Below are 19,413 nucleotides of genomic sequence, written 5' to 3'. Positions count from 1 at the left end.
TGATTGAACAAACACGTTCAAGTTTCTTTTCCTAATTTTTGCCACATAATATTACGAAATGTATTGAATGTAAGTGTTAATTTTGTTGCCTCAAAAGTCATATTTGTAAATAAAAGAGAAAGGTGACATTTATTAGAGACACGGTACAAAAAACAGCTGCAGATGTACAGATTTACTTAAGTTCGTCACGAAAAGAGAAACAGAAGGCGCTTGCTACGTCATAAACCCTTTGTTTTTAAAACTAAGTCATGAACATTTTCATATATGGTCACGGTTAAAGAAGTTACCGTGTACAGTACATAATAGGATGCCTTCTTTTTTTATTTTGTTAAATAACCTGGGATTATTTTTTTCAGTAATGAACGATTTTTTAAAAAAGCAAATTTAAGCATTGAATCTGCACGACTCTCTAATCAAGGTGGACTACTGTGATTTATATATGTTTCGGTATGTTGAACCTGTCAAATGACGTAATTTCAACAGTAGAATGCTCAAGTAATCCACTTTGGATTATGATTTGTAGTGACAAGTGTTTTTAAATTGTGAAAATCTTTCTAGAACTTTCTCCAAGTAAGGAGATTATCTGATTACTTCGCAAAAGTTTCGCGTTCATTTTTATTTCGTAAAAAGATTAAAAGTTTTTTTTTTTTTTTTTTTTTAACAAACTACTGTGTTATTTATAATACACTATTTCTGATCTTCGAATTCTAAATACCGTTGGTACCAGGCCAGTAGCCAGCCCCAAAATTTAGGGGAGGCCCGATCGAACCATATAGTTCATTTGGAAGCCTACCGTGGAAATTTTAGGGGAGGCAGAAAAAATGTAGGGGGCCGCCCCCCTGGACACCCCCTGGATACGGGTCTGGTTGGTACTACAAGTAGCAACTCCTAATGTTTCATAATTAATTTTATTGTTATTGGGTACTATCAGGTTTATCTTTTAAATGCATATTCCGAACCCCCGAAAAATTTACTCGTAGTATCAGCTCTCCCTCCCTTGCCGCCATGATTATTATTTATGTGAGAGACTGCTCCATAAGTTGCCAACATGACAGACTCTGTTGTTAGGCTAACATCGCTTTTAGGTCTTTACATACAATCTATAGTGATTTATTCATTAGCATTCGTATCCATAACAAAAGTTGTTCGAGGAAAAGAAAAAGTATTATTAAGGTACTGTCACATTAAAAAAAGTGCAAGACATGTATGTATCCACTCATAATTAATTGTATATTTAAGAAACTGTAACTAGCAAATAAACTGAGACTCTTCAACTCATGAACTTTTACTGGCCAGGTGACGTGTTTTCAGGGCGCAGGTAAACAACGAAAAATCTTAAGCCTCCTCTGGAAATATAACTCCTGACTATTGCACTTTTTAATCACAGCAGGCTTGCTGGCCATTATAAAGCGACTTAAGAAAAATGGAAGAATAGTATAATTTTCATTGAAATCAAACTTGTAGTGTAGTCATCTGCATATTTTATGTACGAATTACATGTGAATGGCTGAAAACTATGTAAAACGGTAGAAGTAACATTTTGGTCAAATTTGAAGTTCATAAGTGACAACTACACACAAGATAGTTCATTTGATAAGCAGAATAGTGTTATTTATCAGAGAGATAGTGGTTTATAATCGCACTTTTCTTAAGAAATTTATGGAATTAGCTAATTTTAAACTTTTTTTTTCCCTCTCGGAAAGATGTATATATTTTAATATCGTTATGGTGTTCTCCCATTCATATTAAATACACTGTTATACGAGGGGAATATTTGTATGTGAAAACGGTAAAGATGGGTCCATCTGTCTGTCACTTGTTCCCCTAAGTAAAGAAAGGAAAAGGAATAGAGCTCGCATACTGTCACAACAGAAGTTTTGAGTTCCTATGATGGTAGGGAATTTAGTTTTACATTTAACATATGTGTTTACGTTATTCCACTCGTGTTTTGACTTAACTATGTTGAAAAAAAAAGAAGGGGAAAGGATAGAAAAAATATATAATCTGTATATAATCCTCTCACTTGAGAGGGAAATTTTCGTTGCCATGACAACTGGGGCCTTTCTCCGAAGCACGAGAAAAAGCTAACTTAACTCAGGCGGAACGGCAATGTTATGCCTGCCAATGTGTCGAGATACGTATTTTCATTCCCTCGGCACCTAACAACGATACTTGTTTGAAGTATTCGTTGCACATTTACGGCTGCTGTCATAGAACATCCCGCTGAAATCTGACACTTCTTATACATTTTTAAACTCATGTTTTTGACCTTCCAAAACACCAAGGGTTAAGCACTCTGTCAAACTGACAAATACTAGTAAAAATTTCTGGTCACGTTTAGAGAAATTTTTAGCGCAGGCTTGAACTAAGGGGAAGGTATAAGTTTTTTTTTTTTAATTTTTAATATTAAATACTTGTATACTCCTACAATATTTAAGATGCAAGCGTATATGTAAACCTGGGAAAAGAAAGAAAGAAAAAAAAAATACTTTACCAAGGAAAGTAGAGAATTAACAGGAATCTGAGCTTGATCTTCCTTGATATGAGAAACTAAGATGCATCTTCTTAACTTTCGATTAATTAAATGTTTTTTTTTCTTTGTACGTGACACGTCACGTGATGCACTTTCCTTATTTCAGCCATCTGTGGAAGGCACGAGTTATGTCTCGCCTAGTTTCTTTCGTTTCTTACTTAACCATAAATTGTTAAACTAGAAGGGGTCATGAAAGCGTGACACATAAGCCAAATTTTTGTATCGCACTCCGCCATACTGTTACGGCCAATAATGATTTAAATCTCACGCAATGATTGAAAAATCAACTATTTGTTTAAAGTAAGCAGTTAGATAGTTTGATATATAAAACTGATTTTGTGTAGGATCAAATTATGGAAAAGCAACTGATCAGTTAAAATTTATATTGACATATAATTATCTACGTAGAATTGGGTTTTTAATCATGTCATAAAGGGTCCTATGTTCGATTCCAGTTCGCGCCAAGTGAGCTTTGTGGTGGACAAACACCGTGTGCGTGGGATTTCTCTGAGTTCTCCCGTTTTCTCCCACTTTCTTCATTCTACCATTTCATTCATTTCTCATAGTTACCCTTTCCTTTAGCCTCGGCATAACGCGAGACGTATAACTGAAAGATTTCAATTTTTTCTTAAGTGGGCAGGGAAGTTTCAAAATTTGTACGAGAAATATCTCATGGGCCGCTCAAGTTTTTTTTTTATATATATATATATATAAATTCTTGTCAGTTGTACTATGAATTTATTCAAAATTGACTAGTTTACAGATTGATTCTAGTACTTTACAATTCACATATAAATGTTTGAAATGAGTTGCTAATATAGAATTTATAGCTTCAATTGATAGTTAAGTACTGTAGTATTTGCAGTTACCGACAAAATGAAATATATTAAATTTGCATATGCGATTTACTTTTCTCGATACTTATACCACTAACTTGCCTTTTAAAAAACCAGGACTTCAAAATTTTGATGTCCGTTACTGCCTATAAGATATTTGCTAGTGAAGACAAGATTTTGACCTCATATTAACTTTGGGTATAATACCTTTCTTGAAAAGCAGAGAAAATACAATATAATCTCAAGAAAATATCAGAAAAAGTGTTGAGAGAAATTACCAGATCGCTTGACCTTATTCCAATGAACCTTACAATCAATAGATGCTTAGTTCCTGGTTATGAAATACAAACTATGGTAGTTCTTTTAAAATTTTAAAGCATTACAGAACGCTAGCGATGTTCACTTGTTTTTACGGTATGCCTATTATAAGTAGATAAAATGTAAACTTTTTTACCTGAAAAGAAAGGGAACGTAAATCCGTTCACTTTTATCCTTCGATGCTTTAATTTTATTTTTTCTTTGTAAACTTTTTTTTTTCTCTTCTTGTACACGTTTCATTCCATCCTTGTATTTTTGTAAAACCTTGTTTTTCCTCATTCCATGAACTCTGTGGAAAGGAGTTCGGCGTCCAGTGAGATTCCAAGGATGCGATCAACCGTAAGGTGTTGAACAGTATACAAGAAAGAAAACAAGTTAAAAACCAACACAACAAAAACAACAAATATGTATTTAGAAGCCCATCCTTATTTCTTGGACCATTACAAAGCGGATTTTCTTAACAGTGAAATTTGCTTTTGCATTATCTCAATGCAGTATTATAATCGTGTGTACCAAAGTTCACTGTAAAGGATATTTTTTAAATCCTGAAAAAACTCTATCGGTTAAGTCCAAAAATGTTGCGTAGGGCAGGAAATTCTAGAGGCTGGGATTATGAAAATGTGGAAGAAAACCGGAGAACTACAAAATTTACGAGCTCACTGCTGTCCACAAGCTCTACTTCGTTTTTTTTTTTTTTTTATTTATTTTATTGTTTTTGAAATACGTATTCTCACCTTGGGTTATGCAGGAAAAAAGAAATCAGTAGTTCTTGCAATCTGTGAGCAGTGATAAGGACCATACATACATACGTGCCATTTCCATTCCCAATACTTTACTTTCTGAATACATCATTTTTTTTTTTCACAAGGACGTTTGTGGTTTTTCTTTCTCTCTTTTCTTCTTCTACTTCTTTTGTATTCTCAAGGGATAATTTTGTGTTGGCTCCGTTCACAAGAACGAGAAAACGAAAAGACAGAATGAACGGGAAGAAAAGGACACGTAAATCTTGAGGAATGCAGTGTCTAAATAATAGAACTGAACAGAAGGGTGTGCTTTGCTGCTTGGGTGTTTCCTGTGTGTCTGTCAAGGTTAAGTCAAACGGTCTTGCCTTTTCTTGAAAAAAAAGCGTACATCCGGCATAACCAATGAGCATTGGGAATGCGTAAGTTTGAATTGTGTTAACTTATATAATGGAGAAATTCTTGTAGGATATGCATAATTCTTATTATACACATAGTTTGTGAATTTTTAACCGTTATAAACACTCAATAGTTCGCTAGTTGAGTTTTTTTTTTTTTTTTTAAGTGTTTAATCCTAGTTTTTCTTTCAAATTGATTTCTTTGACGATCTGAAACTGCTTTTTTACATTTTCGAAACTTCAAGAGAATTGAAAAATCGTCTCGATTATGATCTAGGTTCAGAAAATTGGAGCTACTTTCTGTATTAGCAAATACCCTAATAACATTGTTGTAGAAGCACGAGTTATAAAGATTGAAAAACTGTAGATTAAGACAGTGGTTCTCAACAGCTGTGTCGCGACACACTGGTGTGCCACTTAGTCCTCTAAACTGTATCGCGAAATTTTAGAATTTAAAAATCATGAAGAATTTAATAATTATTAGTTAAAATCGAGACAAGGCTGTACTAGTTGACATCTCGAGCAGTAGCAATAATGCTCAGTGCTATATGGAGTCATAAAAAACTAATTGGTTTTACTATTATAATAGACATTATTAAACTCCACAAAGAGTGCATAGCCTACACAATTCCTCAATTTTAGTAGTGCTTAGTACTTGATGTATGCCTAAGTGCCGATATCCTCTTCTTAACTATTTTAATTAACTAGATTGTATTGACCTTTTTATGAATGTCCGTTGTTTTTAAAATAGAAACAAACTGCAACAGTTTTTTGTTAATTTCATGTAAACACCTTTTTTCTTCGTGGAAATTGTAGTGGCATTACCGTTAAAACATAACGCTGTACTTTTTTTTTTTTTTTTTTTTGTTATTTGATTTTAAACTAGCAAAAAACATGTGTATATTTCAGTGTACGTATTAAAAGGGTAACACTTTTTCCCCCTTTCTTCCTTTCGACAAGTGTGAGCAAATTATATAACAGTACTGTTGTTCATGTGTTTTCAGATTTATTTTTTTTTTTTGGTAAGAGAAAGAAACTGTAATACAAAGTTGAAGAAAAATACGTTGTTATCTTCCAACTAACGGATAAATGTTTTTCTTCTTTCTTTACAGAGGCAAATACGCAACTGTGAAGCGATGCAGGCATCGTATCACAGGGGAACAATTTGCTGCCAAATGTTTGAGGAAGCGCCGCCGTTCGATGGACCTCCGTTCCGAGACACTTCATGAAGTGGCCGTACTGGACGCTTGTTCCTCCTGCCCGAGAGTAGTAAGGCTGCACCAGGTCTTCAACTCTGCCAATGAAACCATCTTGCTTCTAGAGCTGTTAGTATATTCAATATGTTTTTATTTATTTATTTATTTATTTTAATGCTTTAGAACTTTAGAAGTGAGTACCGGTACGGAATAAAGAAAATCTCGGAGGATGAATTGACCCTCCTGATTTTTGTCCTGTGACGCCCCTATTCACGCGGTAAAACTTTAAGATCAGTACAAACCTGAGAGAAGTGTAGTAACTCCTGTGTACACTTCCTGAAGATATATTTCCTTAGTATGTTGTGATAAAATTTAAAACTTTACTCTTGTGACTACCTTCAAGAGCCACCATTGATAAATATAGACATGCAAATAATTATTCGAGGACCCGTTCTGGCTAAATGATCCTATGTGACCTTTTTGGCGTAAGAGACCTGGGTTTCTATTTTCGATGGGAGCTCCTGTAATTCGGATATCACGCTAAACTATAACAGGGTGTCTATCAGTCAAAAGTCAAGAAAAAGTCACGAAATTTAGCTTTTAGTTCACGATTAAAAAAAAAAAAAAAAAATCTGTACAAATATAAGTATAGACTGGAAAATGTTGTTCTATAAAACGTCAAAATTCATAATAAATAATGTTTATGGTCGGCTTTAGAAGCTACCAAATCGCAAGCAAAGTATGTTTCTATCGCATGCATGAAAATTCGGCACAATTCACACCTAAATTCGCTCTTGAGAATGTTACTAAATTGTATGGTTCGGGTAAGAAAAGGTCACGAAATTTGACTTTGAAATTTTATTAGACACCCTGTATAAGTCCACGTCTCATATAACCTCTATGCTGATAGGAATCTTTATATTAAAAACTCCAAACCAACAAGGGGCCGCGGTGGCTCAGTGGTAGTGGTCACGTCTGATCCGGTGGGATCCCTGTTTCGTCTCCTTTAGTCTACATGACGTAACCATAGATCATAAAACAGAAAGATTTAATTTTTCCAAACCAATAATAATCATTAGTTTATATAGCTTTGTAATAGCACTATTGAGAAGTGCTTATCTTTAGAAATAACACACGTTTTCTCCTGTTGATGATTTTTGATTCACTCAGGACAAAATGTGTGCTATGTACTTCACAATAAAACAAGCAAGTTTGTATAATTTTATATGTAACTAGACACATTACTATCAGTGTCATACTAATATAAATGTGCATATTAATATATATATATATTGCATATATTTAGGTAATCGGAAAGGCTACTTTTCACTTTCCTTTTCCATTTGATTAAAATAATTTAAAAAAAAAATGGTTGTTTTGCACGTAGTCTTGTTCAAATAATAATGCAAACAACAAAACCATGATTAATACGATTAACAATTATAATGGTTTGTTATGTTCAATTTCTGGATGACGTGCAATATATACTAAAGATGTTAATAATTTATTACAGTACGTTTATAATTTTATTTTTCATTGAAAGTCTTAAGAGCAGAGAAAGTGTTGTTAGCTAACTCATTACCTAAGTATGTGTGTGTGTGTATGATACGTGAAGATATATATGTGTATATGCACTCAAAAACATTTTAGTGATGAAAGCAAATTGTGATAATTGATTATATGTATATGATTAAATAAAATGTAAATATTTATTTTTTTCAATTTCTCTTAACTTACTATTATTTCTGTTTTCTCTTTAGCGCTCCTGGAGGAGAATTGCAGATGCTTCTGGATAAAGATGAAATACCTGTCGAAGCCCAAGTAGCACGATTAATGCGACAAATATTGGATGGATTAATTTATCTTCACTCTATTAACGTGGCTCATTTAGATATAAAGGTATGTAAGATTATATATATATATAAACTTTCTTCAGTTTTTTTTACACAGGGTTACCCAGAGCTTTTCCACTCAAAATACACATTTTCCGAGACGAGACAGCACTTGGACACCACGGTGGGCTCAGTGGTAGAGCGTTCACCTCTGGTGCATTGGGGTCCTTGGTTCGATCCCAGCTCGTTCGCGTTTTGTGGTGGACAAACACCGTGTGTATGGGGTTTTCTTGTGGTTATCCCGTTTCCTTCCACTCCCTTCATTCCACCATTCCATTTATTTTTCATCATTACAGTCTCCTTTAGCCCGTATGGCATAACCGTGGGACGAAAAACTCAAAAGATTTCATTTCACGCGACATCACTTTTATTATATCTTTTTCAAGATTAGATCGGCTCAACTGTAGTCTCGTTGTTCATATAAATTTATCCTAATTTCCTGTGCAAGGCATTTAGATAAACTAATATTATACATATGCAAGTCCTGTGGTAATTATCGCGAGAACTTTTACAGTAACTTACAAGTGCATAATAGACGAGTCTTTTAAAAATATCGTCTATCACACGCTCTTTGCTCAGAAGAAAAAGAAAAACCTTTGGTTTCTTGAATGAACGCTAGTAAGGTCTTGGAGATCTGACCGGAAACTGGTAGTATACATTATAAGAAGGTTTCATATTACACATGAGAATGAACGAGTAGGTTATAACCTTTTGTAAACTGCTGAGTCTCAAGATATTCATGAAGTCAAATATTATAAAACGCTGTGTTAGCGTCGTCCCACCACCAACCAACCAGCAGTCAGTCGTGAGAAAGTCTACAAAATACCATACTCAGTGTGAGGTTTTGTGCCTTATCTGCATAAAACGTAGAGAGCTTGGGCATTCATAATATTAAGCGTCTCTTCCGGCGGAAGTTGTGTTTCTCAGCCTGAGAGAGGGTTGTTAACTTTTAGTTTTCTTTGCTTTGCTTTTCTGAGATTATAAGTTGACGTTGGAATGAGTTTAGCCTCTTTATCTTACAAGTTCCCCCCCCCTAACTCACAACAAAGTACTCTTTTGTTTGCATTTTTTTTTCCCTTTTACTTTTGAAACACAGGCAATTTGATTTATAAAAGGTTTAAGTAGGCTATGCAATAATTTATAACGTGCAATAATTTAGTAGGTGTGTATAAGTACATACTTCGTGCATTATTAATGGAAAGTAAAACTTTGTCGTGAGATGTTAGGATTTTAAATAGTTTTCAGATTTTACACAAATTTTCGTGCATAGTCATGGTCAAAATTAGAATAAATATATCTAATTCACCTGTTTCTATGTGATCATCAAAGTTAAGATTTTGTAAAATACAGTCTTGTTTAAAAAAAAAAAAAAAAAAAAAAAAAAAAACTTGGCGGTTTATATCTTCTTAGTAAAAAAAACTGCACTCTTATTAATATACGAGTTGAGTTTTTTTTTTTAATATATTTTATACAATTAGTTTTATTTACTATGTTTATGACCTTGTAGATTGGGAAATGGGAAGAGACAATACATAATACTTACGTTCTGAGCGGTATTGAACCTGTAACAAGGTCTTGCGAAGCCCAGTATTTTAGGCTGTTCGACTCTGGTGGATCTAGAAGGTACGAAGCGGAGGGGAAGGGGGGGGGAGGAAAGAACCCAGACTATGATAGGTATATCATGAGTTTACTATAAACTTTAAAAAAATATATAAATAGTAGCTTAAATTATTTTTGTCACTAAAAAAAAAACTGGGGGCTTAGGCTAAGGGCTCCGATCCTGGGGAGCCGGGAGCCAGGGGTCCCCAAAGCTCATGTGGGCCCCCCGATTGTATTTATGAATATACAATATTTGGCATAATTTGAATGCATTTTGTCTTTAAATCCTCGTATATATACAGAGAAATCGGCGCCCTTGGCGTAGGCCCCCCAGGCTCCGGGCTAGATCCACCCCTGCTGTTCAACCATGACAACCAGGTATTAAAAAAAAAAACTGTACAAAAATATAATACGGTGACACAGTGGTAAAGTGCCTATTTCTACGAGGGATCTGTGTTTCGATCCCCAGTACGGTAGACAATCTCGTGTCTGTGGGTTTTCTCGGGATTCTCAGTTCCCTTACTCATTTTTGTAAATGTTATGTAATCTATAGAAGAACTAAATGTCATAATTATCAGGCGTCAAGAAATGAGGAATAAATTATTCCTGAACTGAAAAGTGCATTGTTAACTATTAAATTACAGCATACTAGATCTAGATGCAGTGAAACACTAAGTACTAGTAATACAAAAATTATAAGTTTTTGTAAATTCTCTTAGGCACTTATCCAGGTCATTGCACCAAATCATTAATTTTCTATATTTCAGTTCTCATTTTCATAGTATAATATTCACTTAGCAAAAGGAAGTAAGAAATATAGTTAAATACTTGTATAGTACTAGTAATAATAAAGCAATTAGTTTGTTGGAAAAATGTACTTAATTGCATTTTCTTTCTTTTATTTTTCAGCCTCAGAATTTGGTACTGACTGGCGAATTCCCTGACTGTGATGTAAAATTATGTGATTTTGGGATTTCTCGTTACATCAATGAGGGCGCAGATATTAGAGAAATCTTAGGCACTCCAGACTATGTTGGTAAGTGAAAAAAAAAAAGTTTTAACATAAAATTTTGACATTCAGAGAAAACATGCTTCATAGACTTCATCAGGGACAAGTAATCATAACATTATATTAATCCCGAGAAGAAGTTTTATTTACATCTGTCACGCTAACGAAGCTCAGTATATATACCTCGAAGTCAACTGTAATTCATCAATTTGTTACACTAGTGACGATTAGTCGATTCGTTTGAGAGAGAAAGAAAAATATCAGTGGCGGATATGGAAGGTAAAAACTGGGGGAAGAGCAGCCAGAACCCAAACTGTGATAGATACGCCATGAATTTACTATAAACTTTCAAAAAATATACAAATAATGGCTTAAATTATTTTTTTCATTTAAAAAAAACTCGGGAGACTAGCCCCCCCGGCCCCGAACCAGATTCGCCACTGAAAAATATCAGAACCTAGGTACGGAATACATCTTTTCAATACTTAATGTCCGAAGTTGTTTTAAATTTAGAGTGATTCTTGTTTTAGATTATTGATAATAGGACCGTTTTCCCACACAAATAAATTAGAGATTATGACACCAATATTTTTTTCATTTTTTTTTCCCTGAAGTGACAGGTTAATCTTTACATTCTTTGTTACATTTAGATACTAACCAAATGACGGTACAAATAATTTGTTATCAATTATAGGAAGACAGGAAAGGAGAATACACAAAGTATTGCGTAAATGTCATTACTCAGCTTGTTGTATTGTGTGGGCTTAAAGATACGATGATTCTGTGGAAGAACAGATTAAAGTTTCCAACGGAAGATTAGAAGACGATTTTGTTCATTACTTTAACTAATACATGTAAACGTTAATTGACATAATTAGTGCTTAACTAATGTATATAATATTGCAAAACTAGTTTCGTTACTTTAATATCAGAGTTCTATCTTGATCAAATGTGGAAGCAAGTTTTAAATTAACATAAGTTCTCAAAGAACAATTAAAAATATAATCGATTATTGATTTGAAAGAAATGTATAGCTATTTGCTAAGTGAATTATTCCGTTCTGTGATTTCAACACTAATATTATTTAAAATCATTAAAATACTTGTATTGGTAATTTGGACAGTTATTCGTCAGTCTTGTTAAGTGTGATTTATATTTGTGTGACGAATATTCAAGAAATAACCTTCGAATTTCAGTTTAATAGGATTTTTAACTTTTTTTTTTTTTTTTGAAAAAACAACAAACATTGAAATAAAAAAGAACAGATTTAGGTTAGTTTCTGTAAAAGTTAAATTTTCTTTATTAAAATACAGATAAATGGCGATGTAATTTATCAAATTAACTGTCAAAACCATTTCAATAAAAAAAATATGTATAAAGGCAGAGATACACCTACGATGCAAAGTGTAGAATGTAACATGCGTGGGAAGCTTCGTGGAATTAAGATTAAAAATTAAAAAAAAAAAAAAAAATTACATACATTCAATAACATAATAAATTATTGCAAAAGCATATTGACACTTTGCGATATCTTTTATCGATAAAAAAAATAAATAAAATATGATAAAAGTGTTAGTGTGATAATATCCATAATGAAATACTTTTACAGAAACTAATGTTTTTTTCTTTCTTTTATAACGTAGGTCTGTAGAAAGAACACATATTTAGTTCAAAATTTAAAATAGAATGAATTTGACCCTATCACATCAATTGTACAGTCTAGTAATATTTAAAAAAAAAAATGTTTTTTTTTTCTCTTAAATTTTAGAGTCCAACTATTTTAATCTTCTGAGTGCACTAAAATAACTTAGAAAGTCTAATTGAAGATTTTACGGAGACAATAGTAAGTCTCCCTGTTTAATTGGTGATGACCATGGCTTGAAAAATCGTGCAAGTGCTAGCCATCCACTAGTCAGACCATTTTGCAGTCACAGTGTTCATACAAATAAACAAAAATTTACTCGCCAAATGTGCAAAAGTACTCGCCACTGCCGAGCAAACGAGTGAATGTTTCAAGCCCTGGTGATGACAAAATTTTGAAAATATTACTACATGGAAAACTTAATTTATTTAAATAAAGAAGTAAAAATTATTGAAATTATACTACGATCATAAAATGTGACGTTTTACTATAATATGGTCTTTTCTTTTTGTATTACAGCACCTGAAGTGTTAAACTATGAACCTATCAGCCTGGCTACTGATATGTGGTAAGTATATTAATAATCGCTACCGCAGAATGGGTAATTTGTGATGTTACTCATTGCAAATTGGCCATTACTTATAAATCTATATTAAAATAAAAAGTAAAAAATAAATAAAAGTATTGCATTCTCATCAGTATCTTGTTCTATGTTACGAAGAATTTACCAGTAAAGAGGAATATAAATTAATAATAGTAATAATTTAGAGCGCTTAGACTTTATGTTAGTGTAATTTCTGAACTACAAAGTAGTGTTTTATAAGTAACATATCTTGAGTAATAAATTAGTATAGTGTAATTAACATATCTTGGCTAATAAATTAAGTAAGTTATACTCGTGGATTTTTATATTAGATGGTTAAGGGATGGAATTCCAATCCTAATATATATATGAAAACCAAAATATAATGCAGGCTTGCTTAAAACGTAGAGGAATTATGGCTACTATCGATCGTCTAAATGTTATCGAAGAGAAGGAATAAGGGGAGGGAGAGAGAGAGAGAGAGAGAGAGAGAGAAACAAAGGGTGAAAACTTGGCCGACTGGACCGGGACTCGAACAATGAGCCACTTTTTCACCCTTTGTGTTTATAGAATTTGCACCTATAGAGGATCTTGTGTGTTAAAAAAAGGTTGTTTCGTCCCTTCATTAGTATATAGGATAAATCTGTTTAGAAATCTCATCTTTTTTTGTATACTATTGTCACATGCAAATTAATAAACTCTTCCTCTTACTGATGATGATTTGTAGATGCTCGAAAGTACCTTTTATAAATATTGAAATTAGTTATGAAATCGATTGAACTAACTTGTAAATTTGGGCTTTTTTTTTTAATACAATATATATATGTGCAAATAAATGAGAACATTTTTAAATTGTTTAAGTTAAGTATCCATTACAACTTAGTTTATAATATTCAGAGCGCATAGCTTTGTCAGTATATGAAGATTTATATTTATATATATGTAAATTTTCTGTCGACAGGTCTGTGGGGGTGTTGATATATGTTCTACTCACTGGGTGTTCACCGTTTGGCGGAGATACTAAGCAGGAAACTTTCTGTAATATATCTCAGTGTAAACTGGACTTTCCAGAGGAACTGTTTGAAGACATTTCCGAGGATGTTATCGACTTGATGCGGAAGCTGATGGTCAAGGAACCAAGGTATTAACGATTCTAGTGTTAGAATTTACACTTAGTGAATAGTAGTGTTGCAAAATTTTATCAATAATATTCAACCAAGAAATATAGCTCTGTGCTACATACTGAAATCAGACAGTTCGGTACAGATTTAATAAATGCGTAGGCAGCAACAATATTACCTGTAAAATTGAAGAAGAAAAAAAAAAAAAACGTGTAATTAAACTGTATTTTTATTGGCATTTTTTAAAATTAAACTGATATACTTGTAGCTGTGAGCAAGGCATTGACATACTTAAACATTACACTATTTTACTGCTTTTAATAACTATTCAAAGCTTACACTGTCAGAAGAATGCCTAATAAATAAATAAATAAAAATAGTTCACAGTGTAACGTTTCGGAACTTTACTAGCTTTTAAGAAATAGACAATTAAGAAAGGCAATTGAACTTTTTTCTTCAGAAACATCGTAAATCAGGTTTTGTCAAATTTAAAAATATTGCTGAAAAATAACTTAGGAATGTTTAATAAAACTGACGTCATTGTGCTTGTCTATTTATTGTGAAATTTTCAAGATGATGAGAATCGAAATAAAAATTGGGATTGTACAGAATCATAAACTGTTTTACCTGAAAATTTAAGTTACTTTGAAGCGTGTCTATCACAACTTTGGTTTTTGGAGAAAGCAAACGCTCACAAGTGTCCACTTAAGAGCAACTAGTGAGAAAAGCAAATGCTCAAAGGCGTTCTGTTCAGGAGCAACTGGATATGGGAAAATGTGAAGTACAACACATATACGTTTACTGATCAGTAAACGTTTATATTCTGTAAACGTTTACTGATCAGTAAATGCTTCTTGTTGTTCGCTTTTCCAGTTGCATTATTTGTGTATTCCAGTTTGTGACAAATTCGTTATGTGGAAGTTTTTGTTGATTATATTCTGCTTTCGTATGAATTAGTTAAAATTTCTGTGCATTTTAATTTTGACAGTTAAAAGAGATAAATATACAAGCATAATAATTTCAGTTCAATTATGTTTGTAATTAATAATATTGCAGAAATTCTCACTATACGTGACACGTCAATATATTTAATATGAAAAAAAGGTGGTTGCACGGATTTTAAGGTGGAATTGGATGTAAAAAATTTATATTATTGCTAGAAGATAAGGAGAGAAAGCTTAGCTAAGTACTGATTCTTTTATACAACTTTCTGAAGCTGTACAAAACTTCCTTTCCTTAGCTTTATTTACCCATATGACTTCTCTCAAGAGCTCCCATTGCTAGTAGTATTGTTTTCGCAAATTTTATTATATTATTTTGAAAAATAATTACTACAATGCTAGCAACATTTCAAATTTGATCAATTGATATGTTTTTGTTGGAAACATTGTTAAAAATTAATTTTGCTAGGAAATTTGTTAATCCACTGTTGTATAAGAGAAAAATTGTACTCACTGTCTGTTTAAAAACTTAAGACTATAAATTCTTTAGCTTTAGTATACAAAGAATATAAAACTGTCAAAATGACCCATTGATAATTTTCTTTTCTTTTTCAGTAAAAGACTAACAGCACAACAGTGTCTTCAGCATGTTTGGTTCTCCAAATATGACTCTACGAAGACAGTGCCATCATGTGTCCCCGTGAAATGTGTGCCACAAACTGTATCTACAGAGACTGAAAAGAACTGTGCGAATATAGCGACATCTAACAACGACAAGATTAAACCTAATGAAATCATCATTCCGCAAGTGTCGAAACCTGTCATCAATAACAGTGCCGTAGCAGTAACAAACGGAGTATCCAGTCCTTCAACTAATGTGCCAAAAGTTAATAGTTCTACCAGTGACCGTGTACGGGACAAGAGCGCAGAAAAGCCTGTTACTCAACCAAGTCGTCTTGAAGACGACAGAAATAATAATTGTCAGCAGAGTGATAAGGACACTACAGACAATATATCGGCACCCAAGACTCCTACTACAACTAGGAAGTCTACAGTTTGTAACAAATACAGATTAAATTCACTGTCCAGTATTTCATCCAGAGATACCGCCCCAGTTTCGTCAACACCGCGAAATAGCTTTAATAAGGCAACGGCTAATGACACGTCACCGGTCAGTCCAACACTGAAACTAAGCTTAGCGAAAGCTTCTGCTATGGACACAACTCCAATACATACGGTGCATAATAGTAAACCTGAAGCCAGAACGCCAAATGTCGAGAAATCAGTCCCAGTCAGTAATAGTAGTAGTGCCAGCAAATATAGCTCAACACCTCGGCGCTCTGTCGAACCATCAAAACCATTGAACAAGGCATTAAGTTTAAGTGTTCCTAAATTAACATCTGTAGGACTTTCACCGTTTAACGGTAATTCTAGAAATGACACTGGTATTCATAAGTATACAGGTTTAAGCAGCAGTAGAAGTAATTGGAACTTGTCCAGTGATAGTAGATTAGGTGAATACCATCATAGGTCTACCGAAAAGGATGTATACAGAGTCACACGGTGCTTCATTACTGGTTCAGGTGACGATGACATCTATTCGCATCCTGCAACACGATTCATGGATTACTGTAGTAACTCCGAAAGCTGTGAAAGTTCCAGTGACAACAGCAGTGACAGTGTCAGTGAAATGTCGGTCGATTCCTCCAGTGATAGGTCTAGCATAATTTCTCTAGATGATTCATACGACTACCGGAAGTATAGTTGCAACTCTTCATATGTTGACATATGGGAGAGAATGGCAAATTTCAGTCGTAACAACAATCAACCGTCTTCAAAGCGATGGGAAAAAGAGTGTAACGGTTCTTTTGCTCGTGGTTTCACCAAATTTACGTCATCGTCATCGTCAACAACAGTTACAAACAAACACGCAGTTTCGTTCTTGAAACAACAAGAAGCGGTAAATAACAATTGTAGAAGGTATAGCGTTGAATTAGATAAGGTTGAAAACGGCAACACTGTTGTAATTAGAGAAATTAAGTCTGGTTTCTTTACAAAATATAATGAAGTCAAGTGTGATAGTGTAAAGTCACGCATTAAGAAACTACAAGGTGCTATTTCTTAAAAAAACGTAACAATGGAAAAATTCAGTATCAAGTACGTTTTTTTTTAAAAAAAAGTAAATTCTTTTTTTGAGGATATAATTTCGGTATTTAAACTACAAAAGAACCACTAGTCACATTTTTATATACTTTGTGGCAGATGAGAAAGATAAAAGTCCAAATCATTTCGTGAGACTGTTAATAAATTATAATTAATTAATTAAGTTCCTATCTTTTTTTCTCCCTTTTTTCTTTTCATTCACTGCCACTAAAACAAATAATAGAGTTGTTGTACAAAAAACAATGTATAACAGAGATAAGGTAGTTAGATGCCAATGATATAATGGTGCTGTGAATATTTATATGTGTATCTAGGTCTTTTGTCTGTGTCTCTTCTTTATTGTGTTGTGCTTTGTTTTGAAGGGCTAGAACCCCAGAAGTACGTACATGTGCCAATAATTAATTAATTATTGTTGTAAATTATTTAAAAATAAAATGACACATGCATTTTTTTAAAAATGGTTTTTGAACATTTATTTAGTTCTTGTGAAATTTTTCTTGCAGTAATTTCGTTTTGTTATGCAGCACGAAAAAAATGTTATTAAACTGGAAGGTTAATATTTGGGAACATGGCTATATTAGGAACCTGTCCTGTTTTTCTTCACATGTTTTTTTGTATATGGTTTCTTTGCTATTGTCTTCTCTCTCATTATGTGAATTGTACTTAAAACGTGTATATGAATATCTGTAATTCAGATATCGAAAATAACTTCCAGAAATATATAGATATACATATAAAGTCAATTATTATGTCTAAGATATATATATATAGTATGTATGTGTATGTGTTTATATTTATATATGTATTGTGTAAGTTAGTAATATTCGATTAATGTGCCACATGTTCTTTTTGGAAGTTATTCTCGATCAGACGAATGCAAACTTACTTTTTTGGTAATAGTATCTGTGTAGTTATGCTTTGCGGTTTTCTGTAATCGTGGAATACTTATTTCAGTTAGTAACAATGTGTGTGCGGCATAATGACAAGAAATCACAGGCAAGAATATATATATATGTAAAAAAAAAAAAATGCATGTTTATTTTTTCTTTGATGTAAAATATAGTCACTAATTGTATCCCTTCCGACCAAACTGTATTTTCTATCAAAATGTTTATAAAAGCTATTCGACTCTTGTAAAAAAGAAAAATAATAATAATAATGATTAATTATATGTATTTTTTTTTTTCGAAGTGACATATTTAATACTGTGTATATATTTATGAAATTTACATCAACATTTTATTTACTACTATTTGATAAGAAAAATGTTAATTATTATTATTGCGAACCTAAAAGCATCTTGTAGATATTCTGTATTTGTGGAATAATAATAATAATAATAATTCGTACATAATTATTCAATGTTTTGTTCTTGTTATTATCCCAAAGAATCTAGTTTTTTTTTTCTCTCGCTTAGCGAGGTTGCGAGCTACAGATTAAGGTTCCTTATGGGATAAGAGTTAAACAGTGGCGGGTCTAGAAGGTAAACATTAAGGGGGTGGGGCAGCCAGAACTCAGACTATGATAAGTATATCATGAGTTTACTATAAACTTTCAAAAATATATAAATAATAACAATGATTTTTGTCACTCAAAAAAAAAAAAAAAAAAAAAAAAAAAAAAAAAAAAAAAAAAAATGGGGGACCTAGGCACCCTGGTCCTGGACTAGATCCGCCACTGGAGTTAAGGTTGTCTCGTCTCGAAAAATATGAAAATGACGTCTCGTCTCGGAAAGTGTATCTGATTCTATTGAAATCTCGTCTTGTCTCGTCTCGTGGGCTGCAGTACTACGTGTAAGTTTATTTACTGACAACCAAATAGTGGCATCGCCAGAAACTTAATTTCGGGTGGCTCCGACTGATATAGAATTTTCAAAATTAGTTTTATATTTCATACCAGGGGCGCACCTACGGTGGTTCCACCAGGTCCAGACCCCCTTCCCCCCCCCCCCCAAAGAAACTTCCAAACTCAACATACATTTGTACACTTTCTCAATAAAACTATATTTGTTTAACAGGGAAATGGTTGATGTAGCATGAAAATTTGATCTTACACTTCATCTGTGCTTTTTCTCTTATAAAAACAATCTACGTCTCTTTTTTCCTTTTTTCTGAAGATATAGGTTGAAGTATATTACAATTACTTATCCTTTTTTCGGGTGCAGAATTATGTGTGTTCAATATTGCATACACGTAGTGGCTTGTAGTATTCGATTCCTTCCAGCAAAACTTTCTGGGTGTACGCCTGTTTCATGCTAATATAAAAGTAATAATACTACTTAGTTGTTCTTCTAATTAAGAACATATTATTATTATTATTATTATTATTATTAAACATGTTTAGCAGTTTAATAAAAATCATCTTCTACTTTTCTGCTAAAATGTGATCATGTCATGTCATTTTCCTTATTTGAAGACGAAATGGTGAGAAAAAAGGTATCAA

The 19,413-nt window shown here is 32.9% G+C and overlaps 1 protein-coding gene across 1 annotated transcript in view; it reads left to right on the top strand.

Moving 5' to 3' along the window:
* LOC145672169 (uncharacterized) overlaps positions 1–17,984 on the top strand; it is a 71,649-nt gene extending 53,665 nt beyond the window's left edge. Inside the window, exons 2-7 of the mRNA XM_081741529.1 lie at positions 5,938–6,150; positions 7,782–7,920; positions 10,422–10,548; positions 12,683–12,731; positions 13,708–13,887; positions 15,424–17,984. Coding sequence (XP_081597655.1) covers positions 5,938–6,150; positions 7,782–7,920; positions 10,422–10,548; positions 12,683–12,731; positions 13,708–13,887; positions 15,424–16,933 — 2,218 coding nt within the window. The 3' untranslated portion in view covers positions 16,934–17,984. The remainder of the gene's footprint in view (positions 1–5,937; positions 6,151–7,781; positions 7,921–10,421; positions 10,549–12,682; positions 12,732–13,707; positions 13,888–15,423) is intronic.
* The last annotated feature ends 1,429 nt before the right edge of the window (positions 17,985–19,413 follow it).

The sequence above is a fragment of the Thermobia domestica genome, chromosome 15 (genome assembly GCF_964235325.1).
Source record: "Thermobia domestica chromosome 15, izTheDome1.hap1.1, whole genome shotgun sequence".
Classification (NCBI taxonomy): domain Eukaryota; kingdom Metazoa; phylum Arthropoda; class Insecta; order Zygentoma; family Lepismatidae; genus Thermobia; species Thermobia domestica.
The sequence above is the reverse complement of the archived record's forward strand: the minus strand, read 5'-3'. Positions and strand labels throughout refer to the sequence as shown.